The 19,480-nt window shown below is 41.6% G+C and overlaps 1 protein-coding gene across 1 annotated transcript; it reads right to left on the bottom strand.

Annotated features, from left to right (window-relative positions):
* Window positions 1–646: 646 nt before the first annotated feature.
* Window positions 647–11,463, bottom strand: LOC135257152 (delta-like protein 4). The gene is made up of 11 exons (XM_064339612.1): window positions 10,997–11,463; window positions 10,597–10,857; window positions 10,134–10,191; window positions 9,160–9,423; window positions 7,043–7,103; window positions 6,569–6,699; window positions 5,944–6,113; window positions 5,028–5,247; window positions 2,974–3,700; window positions 2,272–2,380; window positions 647–1,732 (listed from the first exon to the last, which is right to left on the bottom strand). The coding sequence occupies exons 1-11, from the start codon at window positions 11,048–11,050 to the stop codon at window positions 1,727–1,729; spliced, it is 2,061 nt and encodes a 686-aa protein (XP_064195682.1). The 5' UTR covers window positions 11,051–11,463; the 3' UTR covers window positions 647–1,726.
* Between the last annotated feature and the right edge of the window lie 8,017 nt (window positions 11,464–19,480).

Here is a 19,480-nt window from a genome sequence, read left to right as displayed (position 1 = left end):
CTGTGTCTTCTACGACATGGCAAGAACCGTCCTTAGTTTGCTTTGAACTTGCAGTTTGTCCCATGTATCTATGTGTGTATTCAATTTACCTTTAACTTACATACATTGGATAGTCTTTTTTTGACACCAGACATGATGCTCTTTCTATCAGTTTTCAGCTATAGATCTGTTATTGTGCTGCCACTTGGAAAATCGGAAAGCAATAGAAAACAAGTTCTAATGTGATCGCCTTTTGTATTGGCTTGATTATTAGTTTTTATCATATACAATTATGTACAGCTACAAATGAGACCTTACTACAAATAAGCCTAGAGAAATACGGGTAGCCATCGCAACAAATGATTGAAACGAATGTTCAGAAAATTCAAAGTTATGAGCATTTCTGTTGGACAGAAAAAATTATGTTATTCTGAAAGACTAATCCATATTCCAAAAGAGTTCATATCTGAGGTTCTACATACGAAGGTGTGAATATTTTGTGGTCAGTTTTGTATGTAGCAGGTCCCTACTGTTAACTGAAAACTAGGGATTGTTTAAAGATGCCCAGATTGCCCAGATGTGTTGTCACTCTCTCATAATCCACATTTAACAAACAAGTACCAGATATATAAAAAAATCTAATTAAAAAAGCAGAACACAATAAAAACAGCTTCAATAGTTTTTTTCTGGCTTCAGATTTAAAAACAGTTTGAAGGCATAACAATTACACAACATGTTTTTCCTTATAAATACACAATATGTACAAAATAATCATATAAAACATAGAAATATCAGTGCTTCATAATGTTTAACTTAACATCAGAAATACACATTTTAAAAATATTTTTATTGGCTCTGTAATTTCAGTACTAATTATAGGCAGTCTTGGTATGATAGTCACTTTATCTTCTTTTAAAAGTGTTTGGTTTGTGTTTATGAACCATGTTGCATAAATAGAAGTCAATAGTTGTACATCATGGATTCCAATGACACGGTGTTGTCTTTTGTGGTTCTGTGGTTTTCTCTGACCCCCTCACCCCTTCTGTTGTATTGTGCAATTAATCAGCGAACACTGGGGTACAAATAAAGTTCAAACTTAAAGTGAAACTTCTTTTAAGGCTCTGTTATTTGGACGGTATACAATCTTCATAAATATCATGGAAAATTAAAACAAAGCAAAGTTTTATGCACTCAATGCAAGTCTTGGAAGGTGTAGACACTGAACCGTTTCCAGTAGCTTTCTTTTCTTTTACTTTTGAATGACAAAAAAATGTTTCTTTCCCTTGCATAGTGTTTGGACAGGGTGGAGGAGACAGAGAATAGCTAGTGTTTCCTCCAACTGGATTATTGTCTGGTTTGCTTCTGATTATCACTGCAATGTGTAACGTCTTCAGGAGGGAAACTCTTCCTCCTCTTCATCTTCACACTGCTACAAAAAAAATGTCCAGGACCGTGCTGCTTGTGCGGACCTATCGATAACCTATTGAAGGCTGGAAACATGGAGGACCCGTATATCTGTCCCCACAGCACGCAAACTGACTCGTGTCAAATGCAAAGTTCAAAGACCACGTGCTTGCTCTCTCCAGTTCCCATGTTTTATAAGAGCAGCGATACACAATAACGTTTAAATAACTCCCAGCCTGGGGTTTTTTTTTTTTTTCGTATTTGTAAACAGTCCAGAGGATATTCCGTCCTGATGGTGTTTTTAGTTTCCTAGCGGGATTGCTTGCTGGAACCCTTCCACCGTTTATACCTGGAAAGGAAGAAGGGGGAGGTTCAGGTTCCTGATAAGTGGTGAGAAAAGGGGAACTGAAACTATCCCAGGAGGATAAATCAAATAGGCCGTCCCAGTACGGGCTACGCTATTTATCTCTACTGGCACACTGTCGTCCTCGTGTTTAGCTTGGCAGCATCTTCTCAAAATTCCTTTCATTTATTATGAAGTAAAAATACAGGGCATCTCTTGAGACAGACTGAGGCCATAACATGTTCAATGTATATATACTCAGGAAATGCAATTATGCATGGGGAATTGTATTTCACGTATTGCTTTCGTTCCCCCTGTTATCAACATCAGTTTTGAGAGTGACTATATCAGACCTTATTTTAGCTGTTAAAAAGGTCTATTCAAACCATTTGTGCTTGGCATCTCTTCCAGTTTACTACAAATGTTAACTACCAGCAGGGATAAGCACTGCTAACATTAACTCAAGATTATCACACAGCATTCTGTATTGCATGCTGATTTTCAGGCAAAACAAGAAGTGTGAAAGGATAAAAAATCATATTTACCTCAGTTGCTACAACACACTCATTCCTTTCCTCTGCTATTACAAACACAGACTGGTACTCGGAGTCCCATGGGGAACATATCGTTGATATTCTGCACTCCGGTTTTTCTCTGCAAACATAAATTACAGATTACGAAATGTACATGACCTTGCTGTTAACAGCAGTACTTAAGAACACTGGCTGATAATGAAAGGACAGCATGATACGGTAAGAACTTATGGTAAGGTTAAGAACTGGCATGTGGTTTCAAAGTTCAAAACAGGCCCAACTGGGGAAATAATCTTCTTTAAATGTCAATATATTTAAAACAAAAAAGGCAACATTTCTCAAAAATTGAATGTGTCCACGGAGGTCTCCAAGGGAACATGAAAATTGGCATGTAACAGGGATGTTTGTGGAGTTTGGCAAGCTCTCATTCTAATAATGTGCTTCAGGGTTCGACCAGGTCGAACACACACAGGCCAAGCCTCGGACAGACAATATTAATGAGCCATTCTTCCTCTTCCTCACAGGAAATAACATAACAAAAATACATAGTCCCGCAAAGAATCCTCCCAGCCAATGCGCGACTGCCACACAGGTTTTCTGCCATGTTACTGTTGCTAGCACACTGAGACAACATCACGTGTTTGCTGCTATTTTCCAGCCCACGTGAATATTCATGACTCTGAGAAATGCATTGTGGAACATCTGGTAGCTTACCTGCACATTCTACTTAATGGCACTTTCTCTTCTAAAGTCCTCTCATAATTATGACTTTTATCATCCTGCAACAGTTGGACCTTAAAGTCATTGGTGGAATTGTGGTCCAAGTGGTAGTAGTTGTGTTTATAGCTGGTCTTGTCCAGGGTACAGTCCACATCCAGGTCTACTTTCTTGTTGGTGTTTTTGAGCTGTTCTGTGGGTATCAGGTTGTCCTTCTGGGTTTTGGAGAGGTTGTTCATGGTCTCCGAGTCCTGATGGCCCGTCGCCCCCGCCCTCGGCCCACAGCGCAGGGCGACCATCACCATGGCGATCAGCAGGAGGAGGGCCACCAAGCCCACGCCCAGGGCCACGGCCGCCCACTGGAAGGGGTCGCGGGGCTCGAGGTTGGGCGTGAGGGGGAGCGTGGCGGTGAAGTGCTCGCAGCGGGGGCCGGTGAGGCCGGCGGGGCAGGCGCAGGAGGCGGGCTGCCCGTCGCCCCCGGCGACGCAGGTGCCCCCGCCGAGGCACGGCCGGTGGGCGCAGGGGTCGGTGGGCGTGGCGCAGTCGCGGCCGACAAACCCCGCCGGGCAGACGCAGCGGTAGTCGTTGATGCCGTCCTCGCACGTCCCCCCGTTGGCGCAGGGGCCGCGGGCGCACTCGTTAATGTTGATCTCGCAGCGCCGGCCCGTGAAGCCTGCGCGACAGCTGCACACCGGCACCCCGCTGTGCACCACACAGAGTCCACCTGCACAGAGCACATGGGTATCACACACCTGACACCAATTCAATACATACACCCAACCACTTACACACCTGGCACATTTATCATACATATGTACAATTAATCACGGCACCACATTTATAACCACCAACGCATTACACATTGCACACTGCACCCACATTTATATATCATACACACCAAACCGCATTACGCACACCTGAACACCACATTTATATATCATGCACACCAAACCACATTACACACACCTGCACACCATTTATATATCATATACATCACACTGCATCACAGACCTACACACCACATTTACATATCATACACACCACACTGCATTACACATTACACACACCTGCACACCACATTTATATAACACACACCAAACCGCATTACACACACCTGCACACCACATTTATATAACACACACCAAACCGCATTACACATTACGCACACCTGCACACCACATTTATATATCATACACACCACACTGCATCACACCAGCATACCACATTTATATATCATACACACCACACATTACACACACCAGCACACTACATTTATATATCATAACACCACTACACACACCACCACATTACATCACAACACATCCACATTACATACACACATTCTTATATATCATACACGCCACATTACACACACCAGCACACTACATTTATATATCATACACACCACACCACATTACACGCACCTGCACATCACATTTATAGATAGAGATTCCTATGCTAAATTTGAGGTTGTATATGATAGCTGTTGGTGTTGGAGAGTTGTTATGCTAAATATGAGGTTGTATATACTAGCAGTTGGTGTTGGGGAGTTGTTATGCTAAATATGAGGTTGTATATAATAGCTGTTGGTGTTGGGGAGTTGTTATGCTAAATATGAGGGTGTATATAATAGCTGTTGGTGTTGGGGAGTTGTTATGCTAAATATGAGGGTGTATATAATAGCTGTTGGTGTTGGGGAGATGATATGCTAAATATGAGGTAGTATATAATAGCTGTTGGTGTTGGGGAGTTGTTATGCTAAATATGAGGGTGTATAGAATAGCTGTTGGTGTTGGGGAGTTGTTATGCTGAATATGAGGTTGTATATAATAGCTGTTGGTGTTGGGAGTTGTATGCTAATATGAGGGTGTATATAATAGCTGTTGTTTGGAGATGATGTAATATGGTGTATATAATAGCTGTTGGTGTTGGGGAGTTGTTATGCTAAATATGAGGGTGTATAGAATAGCTGTTGGTGTTGGGGAGTTGTTATGCTGAATATGAGGTTGTATATAATAGCTGTTGGTGTTGGGGAGTCGATATGCACACACCATTGGCACACGGGAGGGACGTGCACTTGTCGACCTTCTTCTCGCAGTTGAGCCCGGTGAATCCGCGCGGGCACTCGCAGGCGTAGCTCCGCCCCTCGTCTCGCTCCCGGCACCGCCCGTTGTGGAAGCAGGGCGAGTCGGCGCAGATTAGCAGGCTGTGCTCGCAGTGCAGCCCTTCGAACCCCTGCGGGCACGTGCACTGGTACCCTCCTTCCAGGTCCTGCGTGCACAATGAACAGGCTTCAGAACAGGAAATCGGTACAGTCGGTTATGCACCATCTCACAGGGCTGCAGTTGGCACTGGTACAATGAGGATTTGATAGCAGACGAATGGTAGGGCGCATCACTGCATTAAAAACCAAGGCTTTAGCAGAGCATGGTACTCAGCAATCACTGTGTACATTATTCCAAAAATCATAACTGAAGCCAGATAAATGCTTGAAGCCAATGCTGTTGGTCATACAAGTTATTGTACATTTTCATATCATTTAAAAATTATGTTTTAACACATCAGACAACTAAAATGTCCCTCACACATCTGGCTAGCTGTCCTCTTGATCAGTCTAGTGTGACCATCTGAGCACTCAAATGCAGTTTTTTACTGCCTCTGAGCTTGCTGAATTGTAAACTTAGATTTAAGCCTTAAAAATACTGTTTTGTAGTCCAGTTCTGGTATGAACTGTGTGATATCCCATCTCCAGCAGGCATGCACTCTGACCCTGTCTACAACTGTGAGAGGCCTGCATGCAGCATGCCAGCAACCTCGTCAAAGGTGAAAGGTCACACTGTCACCTTCCTCCATGTTGGAGAAAAGGCCAGCACAGGGGACCGAAATACAAAAAAATAGGAAATGGTACACTGTCACAGTCAGGGAAGCTCAGCGGGTGGGGCTTGAGGGGAGGTGGGAGGGGCTCACCGTGCACCTTCCTCCGTTACTGCAGGGGTTGCTGTCGCACTCCTTCATCCTCAGCTGGCAGTCCACCCCGGTGAAGCCGGGCCGGCAGGAGCAGGTGTAGCTGCCCTGTCCAGTGTTCATGCAGGTGGCGCCGTTCATGCAGGGCTTGTGGTGCGTACAGTAGTTCAAATCTGGGGGCGAGAGCTTCGAAACGTCAGAGAATGCGTTCGCGTGCAAACAGCTATCTTCACCCTTTACCCCCTCGCTAAATCACCGCAACTAAGAACCAGATGCCTCTTCTGTCCGCTTGGCAGACAAGTTTTTAAACATTTGCCGCTGTGTTACATTTCCTCAACATGATGTCAGGATCATAAATCACAGGGCAGCATAGATACTGTCTTCCACGATGCCGCAGAGGTGCAATCCAGCAGCTGTTCCAGCTCTTTAAACCTCTAAACCCCACAGGACTAGGAGAGATCACTCAATTGGTTTATTCAGACTGGAGCACATATACAAGTCAAGCTATAGCAGATGCCTGCAGACCACCCCCGAGCAGCCCCAGTTTCTACAGCAACAGACACACACACACACACACATTGCTGCCTACAGCCAACACCTCGGTAAGACAAAAGGGGGCGGGTCTTACCTTGGTCACAGAGGAGCCCGCCCCAGCCCTCCTTGCAGGTGCACTGCCAAGGCCGCTGGCAAGTGGCATGCTTGCATTTGGGGTACACCATGCATTCATCGCAGAAGACACCCTGCCAGCCGTCTCTGCACCTGTGAGAAAGGAAGAACCGCCCCTTCACAATCAATCGCGCACACATCTCCCTCCGCTGAAATATGCACCATACAAATGTAAAAACCCTGCCACCACTCTGAATGAAACTCTTCTCTGGAGAAAGAGGAAAGAACAAAAACACAGAAAAGCAAAAAAAATATGTTCAAAAATCTAAGAGGTAAACTAACTCTTCCACAGGTGGGCTGCACACGTTGATTTATTTAATGATCTCACTGATGCTTCCAAAGACTAAGCTTTCCATGGGCTTCCAGCTAAATTAAAAACATGACCAGCGCTAATCTGGTTGGATGCATGTCAAATGTACTATTGCTGCATACTTACACACACTCTCCTGGTTTTGTACAGTTTCCATTCTTCTGGCTGCACCCTTCAAGACATATTGCTGAAATGAAAGAGAAAGAGAGCCACACATTAGCTTCATTTCATAGCACCATTCGTAGGGGCTTACTCCATCCACTGCAAATTTAGCTATGGCAGTATTAAACCCTGACCCGAATAAGGCAGACAGGTGTACATCGTTTACTGCTACTCATCAATCCATGCTACCAGACAAAATACAGGGAAACTATGCTATGCTGGTGTCAAAAGTCAAAAAGAGCATTGCACATCTGGCTAAATGTCTTGAATGACAGGGAAAAGGAGTAAATATGATCTCTGGATTGCAATTGGTTATGGCTATTGGTCATGGCCATTTGAACTGTATTTTGGTCCTCAGAAATATAAGCCTGTCTGTAGTACATTTTTGGCCCCTTTAATTGTTTTCTGGCAATAAGAATACACACTATATAAATTAAATTCAAACAATAAAAGTTATAGAAAAACTTACTTCCATGATTATTTATGTTTATTTTAGATATTACCATGACTAATTGCATTACAGTAGATTGAATTGCCCCTCCCACTTAAACGTGTTCAGACACAGAAATGGGTTTGCTTTAAAGTAATTACATTTTGTGAGAACGGGTTGAGCTTACTTAAACTCATATAGGCCGACTTCTTGGAAGCTTAGTCTTTAAAGTAATCGGTTTGTCTGTGCTCAGTGACCACATATAGACTGAAGACTTTTTAAAAAGCAATCGATTAGAAGCTGCCACTTAGGAAAAGCAGGCTTATGCTAAAGAAGGCCGTCGATTTCACTGCTCTTTGTGTCGGGTTTCATGTACTGTTGATTCTGACTAGTTATACAACCAGGGTCGTTCACGGCAGGTTAGCCCAGAACAGATGCCTGTCGTCAAAAGAGAACAGCTGCTCCTTTTTCGTTTGTAGGTTTGCGCGAACCACATCTACAGCCGTTGCACTGTCCGAAGCACAACTGAGCCAGCGCTGGCACGTGGCGGATAATAATGGCCTGATTATACCTAGTGCCACTCCCCTATTATGGCGCGTGGGATTACAGTACACCGCACGCGCTTTTAGAGGGAGAAACTGAGAATGGACGAAGCAATAGGCTGAATGGAGCTGCCACTGAAAGAGTCATGTGTGCGTGTTGCCAACAAAAGTAAACACTGCGACTAAAAGACGGTTTAGCGGTTATATATAGGCTCTGCCAAACACTAAAACATTGCATATGCCAAACAGATGTGGAACCTGTTACCAGCTCTTGAAAAGCATGTCGTTTTCAGATCGAGTTGAATTAGAACACATGCTTGGGGGTTAAGTTGTTTCATGAACTGCCTACATGACTACAGCGATCTCAAGGACAATGCGAATTTTCACATGCCGATATAGTAGTAATAACGGCAAATATGTATCTCTCACATTTAATGTCAGACAAATATTTTAACTAGGCTACACCTTGCAAACAGAGTAAATAAATGAATATTACGACAACTGGGACTAATACTAGACCTACACATATACTACTAGCATACTACTACAACTACTACTACTAATAATAATGATAATAATAATACGTTCTTTAAATTGACCGTAATTGACCGTCGTTTATTTATTTATTTATTATTATTATTATTATTATTATTATTATTATTATTATTTAGGTTTTCGTACTTCAATCTTCAAGGATTTATTCGGCTGGCCAAGAAGTCCATTATAGGTAACTTAATGGCTACAACAGCCTATATCAATTAAACAAAAAAATCACATGTGTGCGCACACTTAAATCCACGCAGCCTATATATGAATGGACAGCGACGTGGCTTTTACACTGTTCCGCCTATAGGGAATAATGTGACAAACGAAGCGAAACGGGGCAGTAGCTATACAACACATCATTCCACGCTCCTTAGCCTACATCAAGTGACTCCCATTAATGCAATGCTGTTGTTCATAAGGACATCACTGAAATGTGCAATGTGGACTGCAACGGCACAGGCACATTATCGCATTACACAAGTATTTTAATCTGATAAAACGTGTGGTTCTGAAGCAAACCCCAGTTCTCTGAGACCAGTTGATCGTTTTCTCCGGTTGCTTACGTTCATCGCAGTATCCCCCTTTCCAGCCAGGGAGACAGGAAATCTGCCCTTCAGGGTTGCAGATGTAGTGGCCAAAACGGTCGTCCCTGGGCACGCATATTTTGGAACAGCTTGCGCCGTAGTAATTTTCATTGCAGATGAACCGGTAAGAATACCTTAGTTCCGTCTGGTTCCCGGTCTGAACATCCCGAGACCACTCATCCCCTACTTCCAATTTTCTCTGGATGGGAAAAAAGCTAATCAATAATTCGGGGTTGTTTGTGTCTGAAAAGGAAATGTGGAACAAAAAGCAAACAATTAGAATTTATGTTTCACAATTATTATTTTTAAATGTACATTTTAAACACAATGTGATGAAATACAGATAAAAATACGCAATTTTGGTCTAATATATCACAAACTGTGTGTCTGTGTGTGCGCGTGACACAAAATATGGTAAGAGTAGTTGGCGCCCAACATTGATTGTAATTATGCTTCTGTCAAAGCCCCACAAGCAGTTCTTTCAAGTGCACTGAGAGTGCGATTGAAATGTCCTCTTCCTTTATGTCAGCAAAACATTGTCATGCCATTATTCTCATTCCAAAAGGCGGAACAGCAAAGGTGTAAAATACAGGAAGGGGTAGTCATAAGGTTTTGGCAAGGTTAACGTATTCTCACCAAAGACCAGCTCTCTTTCCCACGCCAAAAATAAACCCAAGGAAGTGCAATTGTGTCGAGAATAAGAATGAAAAAAAAAAAAGTTTTGTAGCACGTAACAATGAATTAACGGATATGAAAGCGAGGCTCTAACTGCATTCATATTAAAATAATAAGCACAATAATAAAGAAGGGACACCAAAATATTTGCTAAAAAATAGAAATAAATCGTACTTTTATTCTGTGAGTAGCCCGTTAAGTCAAATTTATGAAGCGTTTGAGTTAATGAAATGTTTAGAAATGTCTCCCTCTGGTGGCGAACGTTTTACTTCACTTACCTACAGGTTTATCCGCAAAGGGAGAATACCAAGCTTCGATAATTAAAGAAAATGATCCCTAAAATAATAAGAAAAAAAGTTATTTCATAAACTACATATGTTGTAAAAAAAAAAAAAAAAAGTAAAAAGAAAAAAACAACAACTAAATAACACCACCTATAACCGCAGATTACACAATAACACCGACATACTATGGGCTATACTACATAATAATCTAAAAACAGTTTATTTTTTTATTATACACAAGTTAAAATGACACAAAATAGTGTTGTTATTATACAGGTTTTTGCTTTTCAAAGTGAAATAAGTGATCCTCCCTTTTCAGGTTTTTAATTATAACATACGTATTGCAATATTAAAATTAGACCACAGTTCGAGTTCAATCGGGTCCTTTTGGGAAAAAATAGTGCTCCCTAAATGATTTTTTCCTTAAGTGCACAATATAGGGCGTCGAGGGTCTTACCGGCCATGCAAAGTTTAACGGTAGGCGGATTGGTGTACTGAAGGTGCCGCCTTCCGTTGCACTAAAAGAGTTGGACCCCAGAACTGGAGTGATGGCAGTACCGAAGATGCAGTTTCCAGGAGACACCACCGCCTGGTAGTTCTTCAGGCAAACTCGAAAAAACGTCTTGCAGTCGGGTTTGCACGCATTTCCGTTCGCCAGCAAACCTTTGCTGTTCTTAAACTCCTTAAGATCGAGCTCGAAAACACCGGATCCAAATACCTTAAGAGAAAAAACAATATTATTTTAATCACAGTTGAATTCATTGTTCTCTCGATGAGATTAAGACATAGCAATGCCGTTATTACGACACGCCAGTTTGCCAAGGTTGTATGAAAGACCCGTTTAAACTATAATTTACCTGCGTTAAAACTGTAATGCTAAGTGTTACTGAAAAGATGAACCAAAATGCCATTCTCTCCGTTCTGTGAGCAGCCGTGTACAATAACCTCACAAAACTCCTTCCCCCACTTATCAGGACGAAATATGAAGAATAAAAAATGAAAGGGGGAGAGAGATAGAGAAAAAATAAATATCCTTCTTCAGGCTCACTTCGTAGAGCCCCCCTTCAATAAGTCCAAAACATGAAGCCCAGGTACAACTCCAGGTTATCCAGTTGTCCGGGTTGTGCGCAAAGTCAATATCCAGAGCAGGTTCCTTTCTCGCTTTGGCTGTCGTCAGCTGGCGTGCACTCCGATGGTGTCGATACCACCGTTGTGTTTTGCACATTCAGAGACGCGTGTCTTTTCTGGGAAAAACTATATTGCGCAGCAGAGGCGCCACACGCAAGGCTTTGCCTGCAATTCCTCAATGAAGAATGGCTTGCCTTCTTCAGTTTATATACTTGCTCCTGCCCGCGCTGCTCATTGCATATACTGTCAGTCAGTAAAACCCTCCCCTTTTCATATTCACACCCACCTCTCAACCGATGACCAACACTTATCCAGATTTAGACCCCCCTAATGATCACCAATGGAGGCGCCTGGCTATTAGTAAACCGAGCATCTGTTGACATATTTCCAGCGTGCAAGGATCACTATACGGGAATTTATGTGCAGTCAAATACAATAACATCAAAGTGACTGTCTTGTACTAATAAAGTACAGGCAGTGATTCGCTTTGTGTTATTTATAGGAAATATACGAATCTTTGTATTAACTCTCGGGAAAAATCACTATATGAGATGATTTACGCATTCGCCGAGGACTCTTATCACGTATCTTCTATTTAATTCACGGCTCCCCTTGTTTCTGTGGTTAATTAGCCTACCTGACATTATTGGTACACGTTTTCCCCACCCCTCGGTTCAAGGTTGAACTGGAATTGCTTTTCTCCTATGCTGAGCTTTGTTCTGAAACAAAAGACGATGTATGCATATCTTCATATTCTAAAAATGAATGGATCCAGTTAATTCCTTATTAAATATCATTGGATGTGCCTGTATTTCAATTTCTGGATGGCCTGAATTACTTGATAGGATGATATATTAATTTCAAATTAACACAATTTTAATATGCCTAATATTAGAGGAGCGTGTGTGTGCCAGGGCTATACATGATGTTTAATCAGTAAAATATATTTACAGCAGTGGTAGAATATCAGTGAAATCACATTCTTTTCATTGTTATTATGTGGGCTATGCATGTTGGAATGCGGAACCCATTTCACATGTAAGGTTAATGGTTCGGCTATTCGATTTTAAACCCAGAGCTTACAGCGCGTGCTTGGAAAGAGTTCCGTGCGCCTGTCAGGCTCACCGAGGTGATTGCAGCTTGCCTCTTATTGTTGGGTCGCGTGCCCCTCATTAGAGCCAGGCAGAGTCGTATTTCACGTGGCTTTCTGAGCAAGATTGTGGGAAGTTAACCGTTCAGCTATATGGTAATGAGTACTTCAATCAGAATCATAGTTCTCGAAAGTCATAAATCTTCACACTGAAAATTTGAAGGACACTGGGCAAAGGCGCATTATCACTTTCCCGCTCATTTTAAAATCACATTTTATACAGTAAGTATTTATACGGTCCAATGAAACAAGTGTAGGCCTACATTTATTCATATTCAGAGTGTACCATTACTATTGAAAGAAAAACGTGTCAAGTAAATATATTAATTATTATATTAATAATATATTAATAATTATTGACATTAAGTATAATGTAGGCTATAATGTATAATTTATGTATGATAAATCCAACACGTATGCATTCCTGAATAAGCCATTTGAAAATATATACTTCTGAGACATGGAAATGTATTTATTATTATAATTTAAAAAAATTTCTGACACAATACAGATGTCTTGGATGAGAAAAAACATATTGCAGTGAATATTTTCAAAAATATTATGTATCATAATGGCATCATAACGTTTCACAGGTCAAACGGTGTCACAAGTGTTTCTGATTGGTCAGGTGTTTTCAGTTGCTTCCTTTAGTGCAGGTGTAAGACGCTTTCAGTATCAGTATAGTCTTGATTCTAGCCTTTTGATAGCATTTGGAGCCCGTTTTTGGCATTTGTCAAGATAGGGACCAGTCTTATGCCAATGAAAGACAAGGAAGCCATTATGAGCCTGAAAAATAAGAAAACAAAACAAACAAAAAATGGATAAATAAAAATTGTCAGAGACATAGGCTAAACCTTAGGCTAACCAAAATCAACTGTTTGGAATATTTGATTATAATCAAACCTAGAAACTGAAAGCTCTCTTATCCCTGCACTAAGGAAGCAATTGAACACACCTGACTGGTCAGAAACATCTGTGAAACCATTTGTCCCAAATATTATGACACCCTGAAATGGGGAAACTGTTGATTTTTTAAAATGCTGTAATTTCTACATGATGAAACCAAAATGTATATAAATACCCTTAAATAAAAGCTGAGAATGTACACTTAAACTACATGTGAATTGATTGATTACGAATCTAAAATTATGGAGTACAGAGCCAAATAAATAAAAAAAATTGTCTTACTGTACTGTATATATAGCGTGAAAGGCAAAACAGACAGCCTAATGCAGTCTCAATGACTGTATCAAAATACAATATTTAATGGAATTATTAACTTCTCAAGGCTGATATTACCAGCCCTACAATATTATTTGGATGTCCGACCTCAAACACCACACAGCCACCCTGATAATAATTTCTGTACCCATTTATAGCCTATATAGCATGTGGAACACCCTGGTGCTAGACATTCTGTAAATGAATGCTGATACCCGTAGCATATTCAGTTGGTGTGTTTTGACTTCTGATTGCATTTGACGTGCTTCATATCTTGTTATCCCATCATGTGGAAGAAGACTTGAATTGTGCATCTGCAGTTATGCAGGAACTCCAGTGGCCAAAACCTGATAATCCTTTTAACAGAAGCTCACATGTATTTATGGAAAATGCTACCAATGAATGGCACCTTCCATTCATGGGGGTGGCAAGGGAGTCTGCCAATGACAGTGAGGAAATTTTGGTTCAGCATCTCAACGTAACATCTAAATCTGTTTGTTCTGTAGGGAGCAGACCAGCACGGTATTGACATTGGTGCCAGCATTAGCATAGGCCTGCTAGCTTCTCTTGCTATCTACAGTCTATTTGCTAAGGACAGAATGATGCCAGACTTGAAAAGATGTGCTTGTACTTTCCCCTTTCCCCACACCTTATGCCAATATTATGTTTCAAAAATGGGCATGTCTGCTCTCTTTATACCAGCGACAACAAAGGTGAGGGGCAGCAGGCAGTATCCAATGATTCATAAGGCTTAACACAGAATGCTAATGTTAAGGGTTGAGACACACAAATGTACTTCCTTGGGGAAGAAAATGTAGATTTTTGATGAAAATGATGTTTCTTTTATCTCAAATAGTTTGTACTTAAAATTACAGTATGGATAACACAATTGCCCCCATTAAAAGCAGAAGTTTGGTTCTTAAACAGGAATAAATTGTATACATACAAACACTCACACATACATACATACATACATACATACATACGTACGTACATACATATGCGTGTGTGTTTTGTATGGATGTATGTATGTATGTAAGTATGTTATGTTTTCCTCTTAGGGTGACTTGGAATACTGGTATGTGTAGGCTCCACCGACCAAGTCTGAAGCTGTAGTTTGGAAGAGAATAGAATACAAATTGTCTGTTGTGCCAGGTGTCAATCAGCCAATCTTTAAGATGGTTGTTTTCTAGAGGACCAAGAGTAACATACGTGTGGTGAACCATTGGTGGCTAATCCCCAAGTTGCAAATAAAATTAATTCTTTATTTCAGTAAGTTCATCATATTTCTTCAGGGACTGTGCTTGCTTCCTGGGTCCTAAGTGATGCAGTGAGTGGCAGGCCAAAATTGTGAAATTGATATTCGGTGCAGCCAGAGGAGGGCATTTAAAAAACGTGTGGATTTTTCTCATGTAGTTCAGCTATTTAGACAAGAACCCCATAAGGCAAATCCATGATGTGCTGGCTTCATCCTCCCATGTACAGAATCAGATAATGTAATGCAGAATTATAAACAATTATACCTTAAAATGCTTCCCCCTTCAGCCAAAGTAAAAAATAACTGCATATAAGACCTCTTCCCCTCAGCTGATACTAAAAAGCACTGTACATGTTTAAATTTTAATGAGACAAAACTGCTCCCTGGGGTTCACCTAGTCCAGTGTTGCCTTTTCACTAGATTTAGCAATCACCCCCCCCCCCCCACCAAGTGACTTTATTTCCAAAAGATACTAACAGCAAGTCTGGCTACTTTTCCAGACTAGCAATTATCAGTGTGGCAAAAGATCAGTGAGGAGCGAGTGTGAGCTGTCAGCCACAGCTGCCTTGTGAGCAGCCACAGCCAGGCCAGCAGAATTAGCCTCAGCATCCCTCCCCGTGTGAGAGAACGAGGCACAATTGCATTAGGGGGAGGGCTAGCCATGTCTGCTTTGCTCTCTGAGCAACCACACCTGATATTTTTCACTTGCTTTTCTCATACATGCAAATTAATGCAATGATGTCACTGGGATATGCAAATTATCATATGACATTATCTAGCCACTTCTAGTGACAGTTCTGAAGCTCTGCAGTTACTTTCTCTGAGAAAGAGCTTACAACACTGTCTTACACTGCTTATACATAGAGCCTACCTGGTATTGTGCTGCATTATTAGTGATTATTATATTCTTTAATATTTCCATGAAAAATAAGAAAGTTTATTAGTAAGTGTTTGGTCTGAATGTACCTAAATGGATTATGTAGCGATGAACTCAAATGTGTGAAGCAGACAAAATAAATTAATTAATAAATAAATATAACAAAACCAAAAAGCTCCTGGTGATTTAGATTTGTTGAACTAGTCCAATCATTCATATGATATGACATTTTATCTATACATTCCTTACATTTAATCTTGTATGAACTTATGAATAGCAGTTGAAGACTGTTTCTGCATACCTTTGTTAATTTAATTTAGCTAAGGTACAATAATTAACGAGAAAGCTTGCGTGCACCTGCTGAGTTTCCCACGTTATGTTCCACAGCATCACCAGAAAATGTTCTGACTTTGAATCAATGCTTCCAACTGGAGCCCTGCCTGCATGAGATTATCATTCGTCGGACATCGTAACTGTCCTTTGGCCTCTTAGCAAAGCACATCCCCAAAGAGATTGGGGTGGGGCTATGCTGTACTGGACTAAGTACCACTGTACTTAGTTAGGATCAAATGTCAATAAGGAGCCTAAAATGAGACAGGCAGCCACTTTAGCCTTCGCTAGAGCTGGTCTTCGGGGGTCTGAGTTGAATGGCGGCGAGCACGTTGAGGGAAGGTTTCTTCAGCGGGCGAAGGTGTCCTGAGGCAAGTGCCTGAGGAGCAGTGATGACCTCATCTTTTCCCCCTCACTGGCCTGGCCAGCGAGAACGGGCGGAATGTGGCGCAGTTGTGCGCCGAGACAATGGGCCGTTCCGCCTATTTATTTCACACGGCCGCGTGAGTAAGAGGCCTTATCGGCACGCTTTCCCACCATTCAGAGCCACGGCTGAGATCCTGTCGGAGGAAAGAACGGAGCTACCTCATAACTCAGTCACCTACACCTACACGCCGCGAGAGAGAAAGCCCATTCTGTCCCCCCAATTTCTGTTTCTCACTCAAAATGGCGTTCCATTACATTACATTGCATTTATTTTGCAGGCGCTTTTGTCCAAAGCGACGTACAAAAGTGCAAGTACATTCCGTCGCACAGTTCAGACTTCACCACATTTCTTCATTTTTCAGCACGATGAGAACTGAGACTGAGGACTGAGGTCTCTCTGTGATGGTCAGTCCATGCAATCAGATGTAAATTGTAATGCAGTCATTCCTGTCCTGTTGGCTCATTACATCCCCAGTGCCAGGCTAGAAATAACAATGGGAGTAGTTATGTTATGGTCTTTTAATTTTTACTTTTAAATCCATTATAAATCTCCGAGAATATATTTAATGAACCCACAATACAAACAATGACAAGATCATTATTGTGATCAATAATTGTAATAATAGGAATAAGTTAGTCATTGTCAGAATCATCGCTATATGCATATTCACAAAAGTAACACCTTGCAACTAAAATAAGCTGCTAGATTTGGCATGACAACGGCAGCCTCCAAACTAAGGAGCCTGGCATTATTGTCCTGAGACCAAAGCCCATGAGATCTAATTTACCTATTAGGAAGAGAGCAAGGCCTATTTTATTTTATTAAATTTCCAACAGTGCACTTGTCTTTTGAACTTTGTTGGATCTTTATAACACAAGCACTGCAAAAAAAAAAATCAAACGAAGGGAAGTCATGGCCTTTATGGATAAAAACAAACAGACAGCCTCCGAGCCATTTGCCTCCTTCCTCATTAATCATCAAATAATTTCCCTCTGATTTTTGTATTTATATAATATATTAAATTATAATTTCTGTTTCATTAATCTCATATTTTTCCACAGACCTGTTTATGACTGATAAAGATCAGCTTTGGGTTTGACTCGGTCACATCTGTGTCTTTTTATCATGGCATTAGATTTTGTGTTAAAGCAAACCAGGCCCCCCATCTGCACTGTAAGTAAGACCTGAGTGTGGACTGACACGTTTGTCTGTGGTCTGGTTTCTATGTGACCCGTAGGATTTCATTGCTGAGCGGGGTTCAAGTATGACCGCTGATGGGAACTGTATAAATAAATGCATAACTGTATTTTTTGTTCTTTATTTTTTGAACAGTTTCCTATTTTTCTCCACGCTGCCAACTGTACCTCTTTAAAAACTGCTGTACAACCCACACTTGAGATAGTGTGCAACAGAATCACATGCATTCCTTCGACTGAGTTCAATAGTGAGCCACTGATTTCATGCATTTGTTTGCGCTATACAGGCTACAGCTAGCATCGATAACAGAAAAGAAAAAAAGAAGAGTGTATTCCTCACTGGCAACAGCAGGAAGCCTGTTACCTGCCGTGTCATTCACACAAGCTCAATCAATCGTGGCTGTCTAAAACCTGCTCTGACAGGATGAAGCCAGCTGTGTCCGCTTAATCTGTGGATTTGACATCTGAGACTGACGACTTACTGAAAGTACAAGAAAGCAGGTGATTTAAAAAATGCTTTACAAATAGCATTTCAATTCCATGAAAGAAATGCTACATAAAAACCGCATTGAAAACTGTAGGTTTCACTTGCCCATTTTTTAAGCAGGGTACAGACTTTATTCCACATTACCAGCTGTACTCTGTACCTGTTGAGAGCTGACACCCATTGGAGGACAGATGAACCCTTCTCTGATGACAACTGCTAACCTGTGAGTAGCCTGGGGTGCAAATGCCGGGCTAAGCTCTGGGAACCTGGCTGATGAAGTCCCACTCCTTGTGATACAAAGCCATCTTCTCTCCAAAACTGTGGATGGCGATAGTCAGCTAATTACATAGTCCGGGGTCAAGCTAGCATGTCAACACTACAGGACCTAGGTGTATGCACTGCTTCAGGGCATTGAACTCTCATTGAGTGAAGCCATAGTTTCTAGCCCCGGCTAGTGTGAGGTATGTGACAGCAGGTTCTACTCCAGTTAGCATTCTATGGTGAGGTGTTCCGTGATAGAGTTTCCTCCAGAAGTGGAGTCCCTACTCCTCCAGCTGGTCTACTCACTCTACTTCCTGAACTTCCTGTACTGGTCCCTGGCCCTTGTGGTGCAGAACAGAGATACCATCAGCTGGTGTTTCCCTTCCAGCGTCTGAGTGGTTTCCCCTTCCAGTCGGACCGAGAAACGGGCCCCATGTCCCAGTCCATTTCACAGCTATAGTGCAGCTGTTTTCCAGCAACAGGTGCCTCTCTCCATCCAAACCCCACCTTCTCATTCATTAGGACTCTAAGGGCCAGATTTACTAAGTCCTTTGCTACTAGTTTCAGGTGATATGTTCTGCTCAAGAAACCGGTGTGGAAAAAATAAGAAGCTAATTTCACGTCGACTGCATATGCACCAACATTATCCTTGTAAGGTCACATTTTGTGCTGCAAGTCTTATGTATGTGCCTCTGGCCCTAATTGTTTGGGTCAATACACACAGCTTGTTTAGGAAAGATGATGTCAGAATGCTGCTCTGCAAACACACTGAAACTGCCCTGCAAGCACACTGAAAAGCATCACTGAATAGCATATAGAAGCATTAAAGCAACAAAGAGGACTCAGGTAACAGGTAAGTAGAAATGCCCACAGTGGAAGTAAATCACATAATATAGTTCCATACCACCCAAATTTAAAGTGCTTCTGAACCCCCACATTTGATCTTTGGTCTGCAATCTGTTCTCCAGAATTTTGCAGGCAGCCATGGTTCATCTCTCCACTGTCT

The sequence above is a fragment of the Anguilla rostrata genome, chromosome 6 (assembly GCF_018555375.3).
Source record: "Anguilla rostrata isolate EN2019 chromosome 6, ASM1855537v3, whole genome shotgun sequence".
Classification (NCBI taxonomy): domain Eukaryota; kingdom Metazoa; phylum Chordata; class Actinopteri; order Anguilliformes; family Anguillidae; genus Anguilla; species Anguilla rostrata.
Note: the sequence above shows the minus strand (reverse complement) of the source record. Positions and strands in the feature narration are given on the sequence as shown.